The sequence below is a fragment of the Cydia splendana genome, chromosome 5 (assembly GCF_910591565.1).
Source record: "Cydia splendana chromosome 5, ilCydSple1.2, whole genome shotgun sequence".
Taxonomy (NCBI): domain Eukaryota; kingdom Metazoa; phylum Arthropoda; class Insecta; order Lepidoptera; family Tortricidae; genus Cydia; species Cydia splendana.
In genome coordinates, this window is record NC_085964.1 from 3228229 (window position 1) to 3249303 (window position 21075).

Consider the following 21075-nt stretch of genomic DNA (forward strand, 5'->3'; position numbering starts at 1 on the left):
TGAATGTAGTGATTAGTTCCATTTCATAACTTTGACGATAAAGAGGAAAACCCACCTCACCCCGTAGTGCCTCGTATTTGGGGTGAGAGGGGTTTTCATACAAAGGTGATTTTGGAAGATTGTTGGATCGATTTTTTTTTTATTATGCGTATTACTATAGCTCCATTTTAAATTGGAATACATTATTTTTGTAGCAGTAGCCTTAAAATCCCTTCTCACCCCCCTCTCGAACCTTCTCTCCCCATTCATAACCCACGTCTCCCCGCGAAACCTACTCACCCCGTTTTACGGTATTTATTTGATACTTTATTTGGCAAGTTACTGCATGTATGTTAAACACCGTACGCCACTGGCGCCCTTAGTTCTGAACCCCTAGTGTGAATGTCATTCGTAGCATGACGTGACGTACAAGTTTATGTTGAGTCTCATTTTGTACGGGATTTTGAACAGCGCCCAAGCGGGATGTTTTGGAAACTCAAAATCCGCAACAAACAAACGTCACGTCACGCTGTCGAATGAAATTTACACTAGGGTTAGTTATTTACACTTTTACATACTAAATTTATGGTTACTACGAACATTAATTACACAAGGCTTATGCAAGATAATATCCTGCCGACCGCGTGGGCACTAAGGAATCCACGCTTAATGAGTGCCCGCGGAAACGCCTGGCTAAGCGGATAGACTCAGGCATTAAGTCAAATTGAATGCTGATTGAATATTGAGCGGGAAGGGTTAGGATTTAACGGGCTGTACAATTAAGAAGGTCTTAAAGGAAGGTACCGTGATTTTATAATAAATTTCTTCAGTTATGGTTATGAAATTAATTATTCTTCTCCTTTCTCGTTCCCTCATTGCTGAGGATAGCGACCAGATGTGATGTCTTCCTGTTGTGCGGCCATAAGCCATGTGGACTGCCGCCAGCAGACCTCTTCACCGCGTTTGACCAACTCACGTGCCCCACCCAGAGCACGTTTGCTATTCATTCGGCCTAAAATCATAATAGGTACGTTTCAATATTATTATATTAGGTAACTGTTCTAATTAAACTTTGTTTCCCTCCATTGAACTCCGAGACCTGAGTTATTCTGGGCGCCAATGAACTGAGTTTTTCGGACCTTCTATTTTTTTTAAATTCTATTTACATTTTCAATTATGCTTTTTTCCTCTCTTTGTGTACGCATGTGTGTGTGTGTGTGTGTGTGTGCGTAAGTGCTAGCATTATTTTAATTTAGAATAATTTGTAAATACCTGTGAGTTCTTGTAATTGGCTTAACGTGTTAATCTCAATTCAATTCAATTCAATTCTTTATTGATAAAAATATAATTTTACATGTCCAAAAAAAAAAAAAATGTGTAAAAATATAATCTCCATGTCCTATTGTAAGCTTAAAGCTGTTGTTTCAATAATACGACAATTGCAACATCTACGATTCACCAGGATTGGATAACATTTAGACATCCGTCATCAAATGATTAAACACAATACGAAGTGCTATATCGGATATACGAGTATATATTGGCTTTGATACAATGTTTAGTCCGAAATCTATGTTAGGCTAGTGTTCAGTGAATAAGATAATTTACTTAGGTAATTGTGTTATCAGCGTCCATTAAGTATATTTGATCTTGGTGCAAGCTTAGAGTAGACAAAAGTGACAAAACAATTAAATAGTAGCCCATTGCGGGTTTGTGGCATACAATCACAATTAAAATTTTTGAATTATGAAAAATTTTGTCTAAAACCTAAGTTTAATGTATTAACGCCGACTGTATTTTATCTTAGTTACCTACAGACAATTTTAAAGATCCCAAATTTCAAGAGATGTTTTTTAATACTTAGTCTTCTCTTCTATTTTCTGTTTCAAACATCAGACCGGCCCAAGAAACAGTACCTACGGTACAGTTGGGTAATGTTGTATTTTGACTCGAATGACAATGTTTTAAATATTGGTTGAAAATCCATAAAATGTAATGTCATGCGGACGGTTTCCACTCCACTACTCGACGATTAGCGTCTATTTTGCGCAGCGAAAAATAAAAGCTTCAGTTTAATCTCTGAAGTAAAATTATGTATGGGTACTAAAGTCTTCCAGTAAAAAATCGTACCATACCCAAATCGTCAAAACCAAAAAACTCAAAAAATTCAAAAGTTAGCTCCACATTAATCCATTACAATGTTGGCATTTTGCATTAACCCTTTGAACGTTAAATGCGTCAGTTGAGGCGCGCGGCTACAGACCAACGGCCCGATTCGAACTTTAAGATACGTCAATTAATAGATCTAGAAACGATATGGATTAGATATGTTAGTGTCAAATGTGACGTTTCTTCAAACAAAAACGTCCTTTTTTGACACTGACACATCTAATCCCATAACGTTTCTAGATCTATTAATCGACCTATCTTAAAGTTCGAATCGGGCAGCAATATTCGGTTCACGTTGACGCACCGCGCCCGAGCGGCGTGGCGTTGAAAGGGTTCAAACCAAACACTGACCTAAAACCATCTTAAAAGTCACAGATACTTTAAAATATTACGAAACCGATGAACTTTATAGCCAGCATTCCACAATAGATAGCATTCATAAGTTGACACATCGACTATTTGGTTAAGTCACAATAAAGTAGGGTCAGATAAGATAAGAAACGCCGTTACGTCCGTTTGGCACAGAATCATGATTCTAATGCGTTTCCTAATGTTTGATGAATAAGTTTTCGTGATGGCCTGGATGATAAAGTAGGCGATTTCAATTCAACGTTGAGGTTGTATAAGTCGTAAAAGTGGAGTTTAAAATGTAATTTTAGTCACATTGTTAGTAGATTTATTACTTTAAGCGAAATAGATGTTTATTTAAGCAATTTAATTAAATGTTTGTTAGGTAAGTGTGACTTTACATAGGTAATATGATAGATTTAATACGCAGATCAGGTTTATATGGATACTATGTGTAGAACGCGGGTCGTGAAGGGGTTAGTCCAGTACACTCCCAATATTGCCCCCCACCAAACAGCTACATAAATATTAATGTCATCAATCACAATACGTTGCCATAAAAACTTTTCTCTCCATCTTCCCAAAAATTCTTTCCTATTTCTTCCCAAACACTCTCAAAAGGATGTAAATTACAAACTTGCCCAACCAGGTGTATCAAACAACAGAGCTTTTCGCAAAAAGCTTTCATTAGGTCATGGAGCTACTAAGAGCGACCTTGGCCCTTATTTAACAAGCCCTGAGTTCCCATTGCATACACGTGTTCGGGCTAATAAGACTTTATAAATGGGTAAAAAACTTTCCACCTCAGCCGCTCGAACAAGAGTACAGTGAGCAAAATTATGTTGGTCACTGAGTGAGACAAAGCTTTTCAGAGTGCGGAGTGGAGACCAATTGGAATGGGTAAATCGGTATGGGCGTTTGGATGAATGTGTGTATAGGTGAATGGATGTTTGGGTCAAGCCAACCGAAAAAGGTTCGCCACAGGTGAATGGGTGTTCGGGTGGATGGGTATTTGTGTAATGTTTGTCACCTGCGGGCTCAGCACGGTACCATTTTTATCGACTATCACTATGCGCGTACCTTTCGCACTTACAGACTTGTTAGAACGTGACAGGCATGGTGACAAGGGATAAAAACGCGACCGTGCTAAGCCGCCTGGTCTAGTATTTGTCGTAGTCTAGTATCTATCTGAGCCTGGTAGAAAGGGAAAGCGCAGGCGGGGTGGTACACGTGCCAATGATCTCACAAAAGAGGATACCGGGAGAGAGAGTGAGTTTTAGAGCTAAAATTAACATGTAAGCTCTTAAGGTACCCACCGTTCGCATTTAGACTACATTTGTACACATATTAACTCACATTTATAGACGGGTCTATCGCGAATTTATTTTATTACCTTTATTTACCGACATTTCGACACAGATTAGGTTTTCGAGGGTGAGTTAATTCAAAACGCGAAAGTTTTAAATATTACATTAGTACAGTAATGCTACTTGCATATAATATTGCAGCGTGCCATTACTGCCGACTACATTGGTGCCGCAAATGTCAAAATCAATTATGCTTCCCGGATTTGTGCGCCAGTCGGCAGTAATATCGCGTATACAATACTACATTCGGAAATGGTGTAGTCAGAATCCGAAGAGTACCTTTATTTACACTGGTTTGCCTGAGTCGCCTCACTTGCATTTTGTAAGCATTGGGAGTGTAAACCCTGTAAATAGGATAGGGGTGAGTATTAACGGGGGTTACAGCCTGTAGTAAAAGTAGGTTATGCGTTTGACCTATTAATAAGAACGCCATCGTTGGTAATAGATACGGCCTTTGTGAAATGATTTTAAATTATGTTTACCTTTATAAGTTACAACTTTTGATATTTGAACTTAAACAATGAAGTCGATTTTTTTAAGGTTAGTTTTATTCATTCATTTAGAAAAAAAGATCTTTCTTTTCTCGAAGTCGGGTAAAAAGCATAACAGATTTCTCGTAAACATTTCCATATTAATGACTAAACAAACTCCGAGAGTAATACAAATGTACAAACAACTCATAAACACCAAGTCCCGAATTTTCGCAAAATGCACGACGGAACCCTTTCATAAAGAGCTCCCAATAAAGTTGCTAATTTATTACAACGCCTTGGGGAGAAAAATACAAGTTTGTTGCATAATTTGTGCCTTACAATGCATGAGTTAGGTTACGGTTTACGGAGGCTTTTTGCTTAGGTCGGGAGAAAGTTTTTTAAAAGACTTCAAAGAGACGGAAAAGAGTTCATCAAAAAACCGTATATATTTTAAAGGATCTGCCTTCAACACTGTAATCTATATAATTTATGGAACAAATCATTTTTTTTTATATTTAGATTTGTGTTTTTTTAAGTATTAACACTGCTATAATATAAATTTTATAATGAAACACACTGTCCGCTATATATAATGATAGAAATAACTATATTAGACGTGATTAACTGACCTAGATTTCATATACTATGGGCGGAGGCTGGGCCATAGTCTAATAAAACATGGTCTTCCATTCCCAGAGTGACACGGCGCTACGTCACTACAACATGGCCGCTATATATAGCGCTATCGCATATTATCATATAGCGCTGTCGCATGATGACGTAAGCCCGTGTCAGTTAGGTGACCTAGAAAAGACGGGAATGGAGTACCAGGCGGAGTATATTATTATACCATGGGCTGGGCCAACCGCCGTCTTCAGCTTACGCAGTTAAGGTTGACTCACGCTAGATCGGCCCGGAGTTTCCGGCGCTGCGTTTTCTATAGAAAGCATCACGTGATCACTAATTCATCATCATCTCAGCCATAAGACGTCCACTGCTGAACATAGGCCTCCCCCTTTGGGGGGTGTATGCCATAATCGCCACGCTTGGCAGGCGGGTTGGCGATCGCAGTCGAGTACACCGAATTTGAGGGACGCTGCTGCCCGTCCACCGGTGGTCTTGGACGTTGTTTAAGGACATACCCGGGTCCTGGACGTAGTTTCCGGGGATCACTAATTAGCCGCCATAGAAAATGACGTGTCGGACTCGGGCCATTCTAGCGTGAGACATCTTTTAACCTCAAGGGCCTTGAGTCAAGGCTACCCGTCATTGGACGGCTTTGTCACTTTGTTTTACCACAGAATAAATAATAGTACTAGGTACAGAAGACTCACTCTCTAACAAAACGCGTCTGTTACGATCAGCACAGATATGGCCGCTAGGTGGCGACAGCGCCACGCGCGGCTTATGGCAAACACCAAAATTGGGGCCGAACGGATGTACTTTTAGCTATCTGTAGCAAAGCGACGAAATCGCGGAGTGAGCCACGCCTGGTTTTACCCAAATCGAAATATTTAATAAAAAAACCGGCCAACTGCGAGTCGGACTCGCGTTTCTAGGGTTCCGTACATAAGTCCGACTCACGCATGACTGCACATTTCTGATAGGTTTTCCTGCCATCTATAGGTAAAGAACTATTATGTGTATTTTTTTCAAAATATTAGACCTAGTAGTTTCGGAGATAAAGGAGGGGAATGGTCATTTTTTGGCTATTTTCTTAAATAACTTCAAACCTATGTATTCTAAAATTATTAAAAAAAAAATGTCCATATTTGGGTCACTAATATAGATATGTGTACCAAATTTCAACTTAATTGGTCCAGTAGTTTCCGAGAAAATAGGCTGTGATAGACGGACAGACAGACAGACGTACGAGTGATCCTATAAGGGTTCCGTTTTTTCCTTTTGAGATACGGAACCCTAATAACTCGAGTTTCTTAAGTTGCAAAACATCTAACCTCGAATATTTCAATTTCGCTAACTGCAGCTACTATAAAACGTTTACAAGTGCCCCAGCGACTTGCACCGCTCTTTTATCGCTTTATACCATGCAGCTAGCTCGAAAACGCGACGCACATTCACCGTTGACGGTGCTTTTATTCAGAAACTTTCTTAATTAAGCATTATATGTATTTAAAATTCTGTTTTATAATGTTGAGTGTTGGCTGGAGTAAATGAAATCTTTACATTTCTGTGAAGTATTACGAGTCGCATTTTATATCTTGCCAAGGAGGCGTCTAAGAACTCCCTTGCTAGTTTGTACAGGCAGTATCAAAAGTAGTGTATCAGACTACCCGTCAAAAGGCTTAATAGCCTAATATCTAATTATATATATTATCTACCAATGTCTAATAACTTAACAAAAAGAAATATCAGCCATATTCGAACTTTAAGATACGGCAAATAATAGATATGGAAACGATATAGATTGGATATGTCAGTGTCAAACAAGTGTCAAAAGTGACGTTTTTGTTTGTAGAAACCTGACTTTTGACACTTGTTTGACACTGACATATCCAATGCATATCGTTTCCATATCTATTATTTGACGTATCTTAAAGTTCGAATATGGCTGTATGTCTCTATATGTAGAAGAATTAGACTGTGACATAAATAAAATATAGATAAAATAAAAAGCCTTTATTTCTAGTCATTGGAGAGAAATGTAAGAAGGTTCATCGATTACATAATCTTATCTAGTTTTTTATTTTTTAGTATTACATTGCATTATAAGTCAGAGTCGCTATGTCAAAATTATAATTAAGTACAAGGTGTATGTCAAGAAAAGCTTACATTTTATTTAGGTATTTACACTGATACAGTTAGTCGGACCAGAACCCCTCATCGGGTTCTGATGAGTTGGTAGTTGGAGGGTCGAATGGAGATTAAGTGAAACGAGACATTACCGAAGATGTGTTATATTCTCGGTATCCAAGTATAGAGAGAGAGCAAGTAAATCTAAACATAACATATTTATAGGCTATTATTGCTTACTTGCTATTTATACAATTACGTGCGTCGCATATTTATGTTGCAGACAGTAACGTATAGTTACTGTTAATATGTTAACTTAGGCATATAGTACACCTCCCTGGAAAGTTACTCTTCACCCCCACAAAGGAAGAAAAAAAATGTGACACACGCAGTTGCATTTACATTTTTTTTTCCTAATTATAATTGAATATAATAATTACTAGTTATTACTTAGTTTCAAAATACATCTTAGTGTTATTTTTATGAGTTATATAAACTTGTTTATTTTTTAATATGTTAACATTTGGTGACATATCTTCAATGACCTTGTAAGGTCCATTATAAATAGAGTCTAATTTATCGCCTACTTGGTTTTTTAAAAGTATTAAGTCTCCTGGTTTATATTGTACAGAATTCATTTTCTTATCATACATTAATTTTCTATTGACTTTACTAGACATTAAATTATTTCTAGCTTCTGACTGAGCTCTTTGTAACCTATACTTAAATTCTTTAGGATAACTATCATAATTATAGAGAGGGTCGACAGAAGAAATTAAATTATTCGGTAAACGACAGTGTTTGCCGAAAACTAATTCGAATGGCGTATATTGCGTCTCGGTATGTACGGTGGTATTATACGAAAAACACCAATAGCTTAACCAGGTACTCCAGTCTGTGCGGTTATTACTACATTGTATCCTAAGGTAAGCTCCTAGGTTCTTGTGCGTGTTCTCGAGTGCTCCTATAGTTTCGTGGTGATAAGCAGTCGAGTGTAGCTTATTTATACCTAATAATCTACAAATATCGCTAAAAACACTGGACATAAATTCGGTACCTTGATCCGTTATAACGTCGCTTGGTACGCCATATCTTAAAATAAAATTATTTACAAATGCTTTACTTACAGACTCAGAGTCTTTCCTCTCTAAAGGATATGCTTCGACGAACTTAGTCAGTTCACACTGAATTGTTAATACGTACTTATAGTTAAAATTGTCTATTTCTAAAGGTCCTAGAATGTCTAAAGAAACTCTTTCGAAGGATGAACTTGGCGTTGTAGTTATCACCATTGGCTCCTTAGTGTATTTATTAGTGTGTTTGTTGTGTTGACAATGTGCACATTTCTTTACGTATTCGTATACATCGTGGCTCATTCTTGGCCAGAAGTAATGACGTTTAATATTATTGAGCATTCTATTAACCCCCGCGTGGCCACTGGTGGGTAATAGATGGAAATCGTTTAAAATAACTCTTATTTCCTCTTTATCGTATACTTTCGTGACACCTTTCGTTACTAGGATCCTAGGAATATCACATTTGTAGCTAGCTAAAAATTCGTTTATTTCTTGCGCATTTTGTTTATTTTTTATTATTATAACTTCATTTATGCGTTGCTTCTTGCAAAATTCTTCTAATTCCCTCGCTAACACGCCTACGGTAGATAACGATCGGGATGTTAGATATATGCATGATTCGCTTGGTACGTACTCAAAATTTCCTTTACTACTCATTATTTTATTTTGACATGTCTTACTTGATTTGTAATCGGAACTTAATATGAGTTCAATACAATTTTTTGGTGCTTTGATGATTTCCACAACTCTAGGTTGATCAAGCCTATCGTTTGCGGGTACATCTGTCGCTAAGTCACCTTTATCGCAAGTTTGTTGCGCGCGCAGTTTCCGTGTTTGAGCTCTGGTCATGACTGATACAACGTGTGTTCTAATATTTTTTAAATCTTCACTATTCATCGGTAAACGACTCAATGCGTCTGCAGCTGCATTGTTTCGCCCCGGAATGTACTCAATATCAAAATTGAATTCTTCTAAATACAACCTAAATTTGGTTAATCTACTCGAGGGATCAGTCATTCCAAAAAGATAAATCAATGGTTTATGGTCGGTGACAATTTTAAACCTTTTCCCAAAGAGATAGGGTCTAAAATGTCTTGTCGACCAAACTATGGCAAGTAATTCCAAATCTATGATTGGGTATCGCGTCTCGGCTGGCTTAAGATTTCGACTTGCGTACGCGACTACTTTTCCGTTGGAATTTGATAGTACTGCACCTAATCCTATTTTTGATGCATCTGTATGTAACGTAAAAATGTTATTTTCTGAAAAATCTGGATAGTCTAAAACTTGTGGACTCGTAAGAATATTTTTTAATTTTAAAAATGCTGCTTCACACTCTGTAGACCAGTTAAAAACTGCGTTTTTCTTGGAAAGCTGGTTTAAAGGATAAGCTATGTTCGCGAAATTTGGAATAAACCGTCTATAGTAATTGGCAAATGCTACGAATCTTTTGACCTCGTCTGTATTCGTTGGTCTTGGGTATTTGGTTAATGCATCTACTTTCGCTGGGTCGGGCTCTACTCCCTTTGAAGTTATTTTGTGCCCTAAATACATGTGACGTTCCACGGGAAAAGGTACCTTATGAGGGTTTCTAGTTTCGGAGATATTAAATGTTTTGTAAAGAGGTGAAAAAATGCTCAATTTTTTTTTATTGTGTGATCTGAAACCTTAATGCCTAACGTTTGTTTACCTGTTTTTATTTTTGTTATAAGTTAGTTATAAGCCTAGTAATGTCGTCTCAGAGTTTAGTAGAAAAGGTACCTTATGGAAAAAAGATTGAAAATTCCCAAAAAAACTAGTCAATACGGGAAAAGAAGTTTGGTAGGGAACTGTATTAGCATTCTGCAAAACTAATTTGATAATTTCAGTTCTGGTTGGGGCGCCTCGCAAATATTATAACCGTACATAGACCGACATCACAAATCCAAGTAGACTGCTATTATACCAAAGTTACTCTCGTCAAGTCTTTCTTAACTAGAATAATCTTCATTTGGTTTGGTCGCATGCAGTAAATCAGCCATTGGTTTGCTGAAAAATGCCAATACCCGACGCATTACCTTATGGAATATCTGAGGTCATTGAACCTCAATGCCGCTTATCTTCAATAGCAACCGAAATATATTATTGATAAGAAATAGACGATTTATACCATCTTAACCCCAAAATATTATTAGTTTATCCTAACTGTTCCATCATCATCATGCCTCATCATGTAACTTGACCACAAGGTACCTTTTCATTACATACAAATTATTGGTCTTTTTTAAGATTATTATGACGAAGAACTAATTAAATTGGGGGCAGTTTAATGTAAATTAATATTTTCTATTCATAAAAGATAAACTATAATATGATTGATATTTTGTAGTGATGTATTATTATTAGATTTATTTCCATAAGGTACCTTTTCGTAAATGTATGGAGCAAATACTGTTATTATTATGTAAGTTTAAAGTGGCATAAGGGGTTAAATATAGTATTTAGTTGGGGTTTTAGGATTTATTTCATTTGAATGACAGAATTTCTTTCATATGTGCTCAGAAAAATTGATTGTGTGTCACATTAAAAGTAAAAATATTCAATTTTGTGATTTTATATGAAAAAGTCAGAAAATACATTTTCACCTCTAAATCGGTATTGTTTTTTGCTTAAACTGTCTGTCAGTGTCGTTTTCTAATAGATAAAATTTAAATCTTGAGAGCTCATTGCAATCAATCGTGAAAATGAAATAAAACTTTATTTTCAAGAGATTGGTTAGTATACACATAAATCAGTCGATATCAAAAGTTTCTATTTGCATTACAGAACAAGTCGCAATATTTTTTTAATCTCAGATATATAAGGCATTATTATTTGTAGTCAACTATGTAACTTACTTCAGGAACATAGTTTTTTAGGCGGCTAAACTTAAAACTTCTCTATCGTAAAGTTGCTCATTTCACAACATTATTTTCAAAAAATCATATCTCTGTAACTACGCAACCTAGAAGGTTGATCTTTTGTGTTATCGATAGCTTATTTATTGTAGATTACTGGGGTATGCATAACTCCATACCCGCCATAAGGTACCTTTGACCGTGGGACGTCACACATTATCTCTTTACGTAAAAATTCGCATTTTAATGGATTTAGTTTAAGATTCGCGCTCCTCAAACGTTCTAAAACTTGAGTGAGGTTATGGTTATGTGACGTTATGGATTTACCTATGACAATGCAATCGTCTAAGTATATGAAACATTGTTTGTAATTTAATCCGGACATGGCTATGGTCATAAGTCTTGAGAAAACACTACCGCTTGTTCGGAGTCCCATGGGACATCTCTTCATTGAATACATCTTATCGGTAGTAAACGCGGTGTATTTCCGGGATTCCTTGTCTAAAGCTAGTTGGTAATAACCTTGGGAAAGATCGAGCTTTGAAAAATATATGCTACCTGCTAGGGAATCTAATATTTCTGTTATGTTGGGCAATGGGAATTTATCATCCTGTATTCTATTATTTAGTTGCCTGTAGTCGACAACCAATCTCCATTTCTTTTCTCCTAACTTATCACTCTTTTTAGGAACAAGCAAAACTGGGCTGGACCACTCGGAAGTAGTCTCTTCTATTATGTCGTTATCTAGCATATCTTGGATCTGCGTTTGAAGTTCTTTGCGTAAGGCATGTGGTATCCTGTAAGGTTTTACGTATACTGGGCTTGTATTTTCTTTTAAGTTAATTTTGTGCTCCAGCAAGTTTGTTGTGGTAAGCTTGTCGCCTGGCAGATGAAAAACATCTGCGTATTTTGCACAAATTTGTTCTATACTTAATTGTTCCTCTTTGTTTAAATAAGTGTGTAAATTTAAGAGATCTAATAAGGTTTTTACTCTATTGACGCTAATTTTCCCTGTGTCAAAATTGCAAATATCAAAATTACATAATCGGTTTACCTTTAACTTTGATAAATCTAAAGTAACTGGCTTATCAGTCGTATTCAATATCCGTACGGGTATTTGACCTTTGTCTGGTCTTGAAATGACACCTGCTACAAAAACGCCTGCTTGCATTTCCTGGGCTAGTACTACACAGTCGTCTACCAGTTGTGACGTAATGTGAGTCATAACTTCGCATCGCGGAGGTATATTATGGACATACGTATTATTTAAATGTACTTGCATAGGTATCAGAACGGACTGACCTCGGTCCTCTAAAATTAATGCATTGCGTTTATAACTTATATCTGCATCGTAACGTTTGAAAAATTCTTCCCCTAAAATTGCTTGGGCTGCGCATTGCATATTCTTAAAAACATGAAACTTTTCTTCGCAAATGAAACCGTTAAAGTCTAAGTCTAAATATATATATCCTTCTGAAGTTAAATCTCCGCATACTCCCTTAATAGTAATGCTATGTCCTTGTATTTGTCTAAAAAGATCGGGTTTGTTTTGTAAATATTCGTACCTAATAGCACACAGGCCTGCTCCGCTGTCGGCCAAGAGTTTTAATTTATATGTTTTACCTATACTACAAGTTACTGTGCTATAATTATCTTTATTATAACTAAATATTGCGCTATTCATATTAGTCACGAAAAAACTGCCTGTTAGGTTTTACATTATCGTGTGACGGTTGCATGTGCTGCGCACGCGTATTCGGGCGAGTGGGCGCGCGCGCAGGTCGGTGGACTGTAGCTGCACGGTCAGCGAAATTGTCCGGTCGTTTAATAGAAGACATCAAACAATTTTGGGAGGTAGAGGAAATTACAGAAGAAGGAGACTTATCTCAAGAGGATCAGGAATGCATCAAACATTATCAAGAAAACACGAAGAGGAGACCCGACGGAAGGTATGAAGTACGCATTCCAATGAAACCTCAATTTCAAGAAGAACTTGGAGAGTCAAGATCCAGAGCAATCGCCCAGTTCAAAAACATGGAAAGGAAGTTACAAAAACAAGAAAAGTTAACAGAAGCTTATAAACAATTTATGGATGAATATAGTGACCTAGGGCACATGAAACCAGCAAACACAAGTTCGGAATTAGAGTCATACTTGCCACATCATATTGTGGAACGTGCTGAGTCAGCAACTACAAAATACAGGGTCGTGTTCAATGCATCAGTCAAAACATCTACAGGGCGATCTTTAAATGACTTGATGTATACAGGCCCCAATTTACAGCAAGACTTGCAAGTACTTTTGTTAAAGTGGAGACAATACAGATACGTATTTACGGCGGATATTGAGAAAATGTACCGTCAGATACTCGTGAATGAGATTGACCAACATTTACAGAAAATAATTTGGCGAGATAGTCCTGAAAAACCATTACAAACATTTCAACTAACAACACTAACATACGGAACAAAATCAGCACCATTTATAGCGATGATGACGTTAAAAAGACTAGCAGCCGACGAACGAGAACATTTTCCGGAAGCAGCGAAAGTAGTCGAGGAAGCATTTTACATGGATGACCTGTTACATGGCGCACATTCATTAGAACAAGGGAAAAAGTTAGTCTCTGATTTAAACAATCTTTTAAAAACCGGAGGTTTCAATTTACGAAAGTGGTCGTCAAACAACAAGGAAATCTTAGAGTACATAAACAGAGAACAGGGTAGAGAAGAAATGGTATTCAACTTCAAGGCAGACAACATTACAAATACATTGGGTTTATGCTGGAGCCCGACCGAAGATAACTTCACATTCAAATGTAAAATGCCCGAACTTAAAGAGACACTAACAAAAAGAACACTTTTATCCGAAATTTCCAAACTGTACGATCCACTCGGTTGGATCGCCCCATTCATAGTAAAACTCAAAATATTATTTCAAAAGGCATGGAAAGAACAGACTCAATGGGATGACTTGGTTTCTGACGAACTCCTCTCAGAATGGTCAAGGACGATAAGGGATATCGAACAACTCAACGAATGCAAAATAACACGGTGGTTAGGGTGTAAAGAGAACGACGTCATTGAACTCCATGGATTCTGTGACTCATCCATAGAAGCATACGCTTGCGTAGTATATGCGAGAATACCGCAACAATCCAGAGTAATACTGGTGGCAGCAAAAACAAAACTTGTGCCCCATAAGAAAACATTAACATTAGCCCGGCTCGAGCTTAGTGGTGCACATTTGCTAACAAGACTGATGAAAAAGATTAAACATTCCTTGAACAAACATGAAATGATAACATTTGGCTGGACTGACTCAAAAATAGTCCTTGGGTGGTTACAAGGCGACTCGAACCGCTGGAAGCCATTTGTGGCTAACAGAGTAACACAAATAAAAGAAGTAATGCCTGCAGACCAGTGGAGGTATGTTAAGTCATCAGATAATCCAGCAGATGCAGCTAGCAGGGGTCTCACAGCATCGCAATTAAAAAACCATACTTTGTGGTGGCAAGCTCCATCCTGGCTCTTAACATTTCAACCTACTTTCGATAACTTAGAACATCCACAGTACACAACTAACGAAGAAGAGAAAAAAACCCGCTCAAACAACATAACCCAAACAAACATTAACAACAGTACCCTCCTCTGTCTGACGCAATCGGATAACCAAGACAACATTATAAACAACTTATTACATAAATATAGCTCAATTGCAAAAGTAATAAGAATCGTCGCATGGATTTTCAGGGTATTGACACCGACTCGTGCCACTTTACCTACATATCTCACGTTACCGGAGTTGCAGAAAGCTAAATTGACAATAATAAAACATGTGCAAACAGAAGAAATGGGAACGGACATAGAGTACTTACGTAAACATGACAGAGTGGAAACAAAAAGTAATCTTTTGAAACTAAACCCTTATATTGATGAAAACAACATTCTACGGGCAAAAGGAAGACTTAACGAAGCTAACATTCCCTACGAGATGAAATTTCCGAAAATCATCCCAAAACATGCACGATTGACAACATTGCTAATAGAACAAGCACATCTCCTAACATTCCATGGTGGTGCCCGACTCACTATGGCTAAGCTTAAAGAACAATATTGGGTGATGGGAGGAATGAACACGGTGAAGAAACAACTTGGAAAATGTGTCAGGTGCAAGAAAATTGAAGGAAAGAAACAGCAACAAATAATGAGTGCGTTACCTGCCGCTAGAGTGAATGAAGCCAAGCCATTTTATCACACAGGTGTAGACTACACAGGATATGTGGATATCAAGGCGAGCAAAGGTCGTGGCATAAAAACATTAAAGGGATACATTGCGATTTTCGTGTGTATGGTTACAAAGGCTGTTCATCTGGAACTGGTGACTGAGTTAACGAGCTCAGCATTCTTAGCTGCTTTACGAAGAATGGCGGCCAGAAAAGGAACTCCTCGTCACATGTATTCTGACAACGGAACCAATTTTGTGGGCTCGAACAACATTCTACAAGAACAATGGCAAGACTTACGGAACATTTTTAACAACAGCTTTCTTTCGGAAATTACGGAAATGGAGATTGAATGGCATTTCAATGCCCCGTCGTGGCCCAGCGCAGGTGGCCTCTGGGAGAGGGCAGTGCGAAGTCTTAAACACCACTTAAAGAGAGTAATAGGAGAACAGAAACTTACGTACGAAGAATATTCTACGATTTTAGCGCAACTGGAGGCCTGTTTGAATTCAAGGCCGTTATGCCCACTAACTGAAGATATCGAGGACCTTGACTTTCTCACTCCAGCACACTTTTTAACAGGCCGAGCAGGGCTCACGGTAATAGAAACAGAAGAGGACGCTAGAACGAGATGGCACCTAACACAAAAAATTGTTAAAGACATTTGGAAAAAATGGAAATTCGAATATTTAAGTCAACTGTCCGCCAGACCGAAGTGGAACACACCTCAGAAGAATCTTGAAATAGATGACATGGTAGTAATACACGACGACAACCTACCCGCGGGAAAGTGGGCCCTCGGAAGAGTTGTAAACACTCACGCCGGACCAGACGGGTACGTTAGAGTTGTTACTCTGAAAACAAAGAATGGACTCCTAAAGCGCCCAGTAATAAAACTATCTCTCTTACCAATACCAAAGGACACCGAACAGCAAGATAAACAAGAATCCCAGCCTAAACAACAAACGAACAAACAGAAACCTAACAAAAAGCTCGGATGTGCAACTACAATATTTATGACATTAATGTACCTCATGTCATTATTAACATTGGGAAGCTGCGTTCAAGTAACTCACGTAAATAAAACTCAAGGTCTATACTTCGATAACATTGGAAACATGCTACTCGTGAAAGATGAATGGAAGCTAGTAGCGTACCAGGACCTCAATCCATATTGGGAAGGAATCACGGCCTATAAAAAGTATAACACTCAACTAGAAAACATTTGTAAACAAGTTAAAACATTAACACACTGTGATATCGTTATATTGCAACTACGTCACTCTTATGACGAATTACAGCACTACAACCGCATTTTATCGAGTCAACAGTTGAAACCAGAGACCCGGAGACGGCGTGGCCTAGTTAACGGAGTTGGAAATCTCGCAAATACCCTGTTTGGAGTTCTGGATGATAGATTTGCAGAGCAATATCAAAAAGACATTGGACTAATTAAAAACAACGAGAAGCACCTCGTCAACCTTTGGAAAAACCAGACATCAGTAATGGAGGCCGAATACAACATGTTATTAAGAAACAAAGATACCATACAAAAACAACCTAAATTGATACACGCTCATTTAATTAGCTTAGATCAAGGGACTTCCGCATTGCAAAAAGAAGTAAGCGCCGCAGAGTGCATGGCGCAATTCAACATGATAGCGATGGCCGCTAATAACCTACTAAATCACTTAACAGTTATTCAGGATGATTTACTAGACACTCTTACAAACATATATAACGGAAAAATGAACATTCACATCATCGACCCTAAACAATTTCAACGAGAACTGAACATAATATCCGGACAACTAGTAAGCGACTTATCGTTACCTATTGATAACATTCAAACCAATTTGCAAGACATCTATCACCTATTAAACATTAAAGCCAAGATGACTGACCAATACATGATTATAGAGATCCGTATTCCACTTGTGAGCCGAGTTAGTTATGACTTATACAACATTATACCCATACAACACAGTACAGGAAGAAACATGATATCGATTATCCCTATAGAAAAATACATAGCTATCAATTTACGAAAGGATGCCTATTTGCCTCTAACGGAGAAGGAAATAGAGCAATGCATTACTCGAGACGTGACAACAACTATGTGCTACCTAAAAACCCCAGTTTTCAAAATGAATTCCGACAAAGACCTCTGCATTAAAAATGAAAATTATCAATGCAAAATAAACACAGCTGCTTGTCAAAACAAATGGATAAGCCTATCGAAAGTGAATCAGTACCTATACTTCTGTTGTGACGCGTGTCATTTGCGCACGCTATGCAAGAGTCAAGTTACGTCTCAGACGGTATCCCAGACGAACATTATTAACGTAGACGAGGATTGCGTTGTGAAAACTGATAACTTTACTATTCACACGCATCAAAATATGCAAAGCCAAGTTAATGTGAAACTAAACATACTAACACCGGAAATAGACCCTATAAACCACATTATAAATATAACATTATCTGACTACGAAAATAGCACTAGCGATAGCTCATACAATGAGGAAGAATTAAAGGACTTAGGAAACAAAATAAACACTATGAAACAGAATCAACCCCTTCTGGACAACTACTCCTCGAATGACATACATCACTATACCGCTATATACTGCCTATGGGGTGTAGTGATCATCGGGATAATTATTTATGCGAGTCGAAAGATGCGCTGCCAGTGGAAGGTCAAAGTAGCACCACCATCGATAATTACGGAACCACAAGGAGCAGCTGATCCAGTACGTGTCGCCGGGCAGGGCCAGGCGCAGGAGCCGTCCCCCGCTCCGCGCACGCGCAGCCCTCGCGGACGCCGCGGGCTGACGCGTCATTGCAGCGTCAGTGATAGTGATAAGTGCAGTGCAAATGTGAAAAAAGTGGAAAAGTGCGATAAACTAGAAAACATTGAATTAAAACAAGTGGACAGAAGTTGCTCGCCAGTGTTCCGACAAACATCGTTTAGAAATTAACTACATAGATTTAGAAACATTGTTGATCATCCTTGTACCACTTAAATATCTAACAATTCTATTAATATTATTATTTATTGTTTAGTATTGTTTGGTCGTAGGCGTGTTAGCGAAATACCTGTGTTATGGTTATTATTGGAATAATACCGTGTCCCGAATGTATTTTTATTTCCTGTGTTAAAATCTCTGCCCTTATTCCTATTGTAACACGCAGAGTGGGTATTCCGGTTCCCGTAATTATTACGAGAATGTCCCCGTCCATAATGTAGGACCTGATCCTGTTGTGGTGATGAGCTGTGCTCGTCAATGGCCGTCCTGATTGCTTCGGGCAATGACGCAAATTGCCTAGATGATATTATTGTGCTTAATTTTGGGTCTGCTAGACCGTCTGCAAACCGTTTAATGGCTGATTTCTCGTTCAGCGGACGAAGTATATCGTACCTGCTATCGTTACCGTCGGCCTGAGATATGGTCAGGTTGACGAAAAGATCCTCGATCTCGGCTCCGAATGCCTCTATAGTTCTCCTACCTTGCCTAGCTCTGTATAGTTGAGCCTGAATCGATTCGGACGATTTTTTAGGTAGTAAAAATGTGCGCATATCCGTGACAAGTAATTCTACGCTACTATATGACGTCTTTAATCTGAGCTTAGCGCTAGATGAAAGTCTTGTTTTTAGGACGAAGTCTATTAAAACCTGTTGAGTTTCGCTATTAATAATGGAACTGTACATTAGAATACCGTCTATTAATTGTTTAGTGGTATCCTCCTGCCCCGTCATGACGGGCAACAAGGCGATGGCCGTCTTGACATCAAAACTGGGCTTAGCCATTTTTCCGTCTGTTTGAGATTCTGTATCAAAATAATTTAATGCTATCTTTATCCTACTGTAAGTGTCGGCAATGTCGTTTATATGCTTATTAGCTAACTCTAATTCTGAAATTTTATATTTTTCCGTTTGCTTCTGTAACTGAGACACAATATCCGCCGCGCGATTATATAATTCGTTTGATTCGTCTAGTTTCTTTCTACCTATTTCTTTCCGTCGCCTCTCTGGACCTAACTTTACAATATCTTCTCTTAATTTATTTAACCTTTCACGAATGGACACTAACTCAGATAGCATAATAAATTTGCGGCTACGGTTAATAACATACAACGGCTAAAATTAGGATACCTAACATTTCCTATATATCGCGACGAAACAATTAAAACATAATGATAAAGTTATATCTAACTTACATTAGTAGCGGGCAATGTACCCCCGTAAGTAGGTTATGTCGACGCTGCATTCCGCGCTGGCTGGGCGGTCGCGTGACGCTGCTGGCGAGCTGGCACCTCCATGTGGCACTCGCTGACGCTGCATGTGGCTGCCTCTGCTCCGACGACGATGACGGGCCGGGCTAACCCTGGACTCCCTCGAGCATGGGCCGGGATAACCCTGGACACCTCTTGATATGGGCCGGGATAACCCTGGACACCTCTTGAATTGCGAGCCGGGATAACCCTGGACAACGCTCTTCTTTCTTCTTTCTTCGTTTTTTCTTAATTTGAGTGTTTCCCCTTGGTCATCTTTTTCTTTCTTCTCTTTCGTTTTCAAAATGTGTGGGAGGGTTCTGTTTTAATAGGAAGGTTCTTTCTTGAAAATGCGCAGGAAGTTTCTTTCTTGAAAAATAGGTTCTTCAACTTGAATCTTCATTAGGGTGATCTTCTTGTCTTGACTTCTATCCTCATTTTTCTATGCGATGCGCTGTGGTGGACTTCGCTTTCCTGGTCCTCTTCTGGTATGGGTCGCCATCTGATGAGTTGGTAGTTGGAGGGTCGAATGGAGATTAAGTGAAACGAGACATTACCGAAGATGTGTTATATTCTCGGTATCCAAGTATAGAGAGAGAGCAAGTAAATCTAAACATAACATATTTATAGGCTATTATTGCTTACTTGCTATTTATACAATTACGTGCGTCGCATATTTATGTTGCAGACAGTAACGTATAGTTACTGTTAATATGTTAACTTAGGCATATAGTACAGGGTGAAGGCCTCCTTCAAGGACTTCCAGGTTTCCCTATTTAATGCAGTATGTTTCCAATTTATACCGGCTATTTTCTTAATGTCATCCGCCCAGCGGCTATTTGGTTTGCCTTTACGGCGTTTTCCTGTGGGCCGTTCCAGGTAGTAGCTGTTAAGGTCCATCGAGAGTCTGAAAGCCTGGCAACGTGTCCGGCCCATCTCCATTTTTGAGTTTTGGCATGCTTTAGACTGTGACATATAACTTTCAAAATCGTTCACACGGCTTTCTCGCATAGACGCCGTATGAATAATTTTGAACGTTGCCATAGAAATTTTGCTGTTGCCGTACCTATACGGTATTCGATAAAACCCCGTATACGGTATACTATACGGGAAAAATGTACGTCGCGTGAACCTGGCCTTATTGGCCTTGGATTGGCCTTGGCCTTGGATTAAGTTTTAGTATAAATTTGAAAAATTGAAATGTGAAGTTGGGGACGAATGTCGAAGATGGTCATATTTAGCTCTTTTTATTGTGAATTCAATAGATATCTCTTTCTTGGTAATATTATCATTTAAAAATTTTACTTGACCGTATGGCGTATTTTGGCACCAACGGCCAAAGTAGATACTTTTGCCAACTCTTCAATTGGTTATTTCATAGAATGTCCAGTTGCACCCTAAATTACAAATATATACCAAGTATCTGAATTGAAGTTACTAATATCAACTAAAACACGTTTTTCTACTACAAATAACCGGGAAACTACTCTGTTTTTCTTTCCCACACGTAATGCAATCCCTTCCCTATGTTAA

At 38.3% G+C, this 21075-nt stretch overlaps 1 protein-coding gene across 1 annotated transcript; it reads right to left on the reverse strand.

The window, feature by feature from the left end:
• Positions 1-851: 851 nt before the first annotated feature.
• LOC134790337 (uncharacterized) lies at positions 852-19078 on the reverse strand. The gene is made up of 3 exons (XM_063761105.1): positions 18493-19078; positions 11601-11924; positions 852-991 (listed from the first exon to the last, which is right to left on the reverse strand). The coding sequence occupies exons 1-3, from the start codon at positions 19076-19078 to the stop codon at positions 852-854; spliced, it is 1050 nt and encodes a 349-aa protein (XP_063617175.1).
• Positions 19079-21075: the final 1997 nt, after the last annotated feature.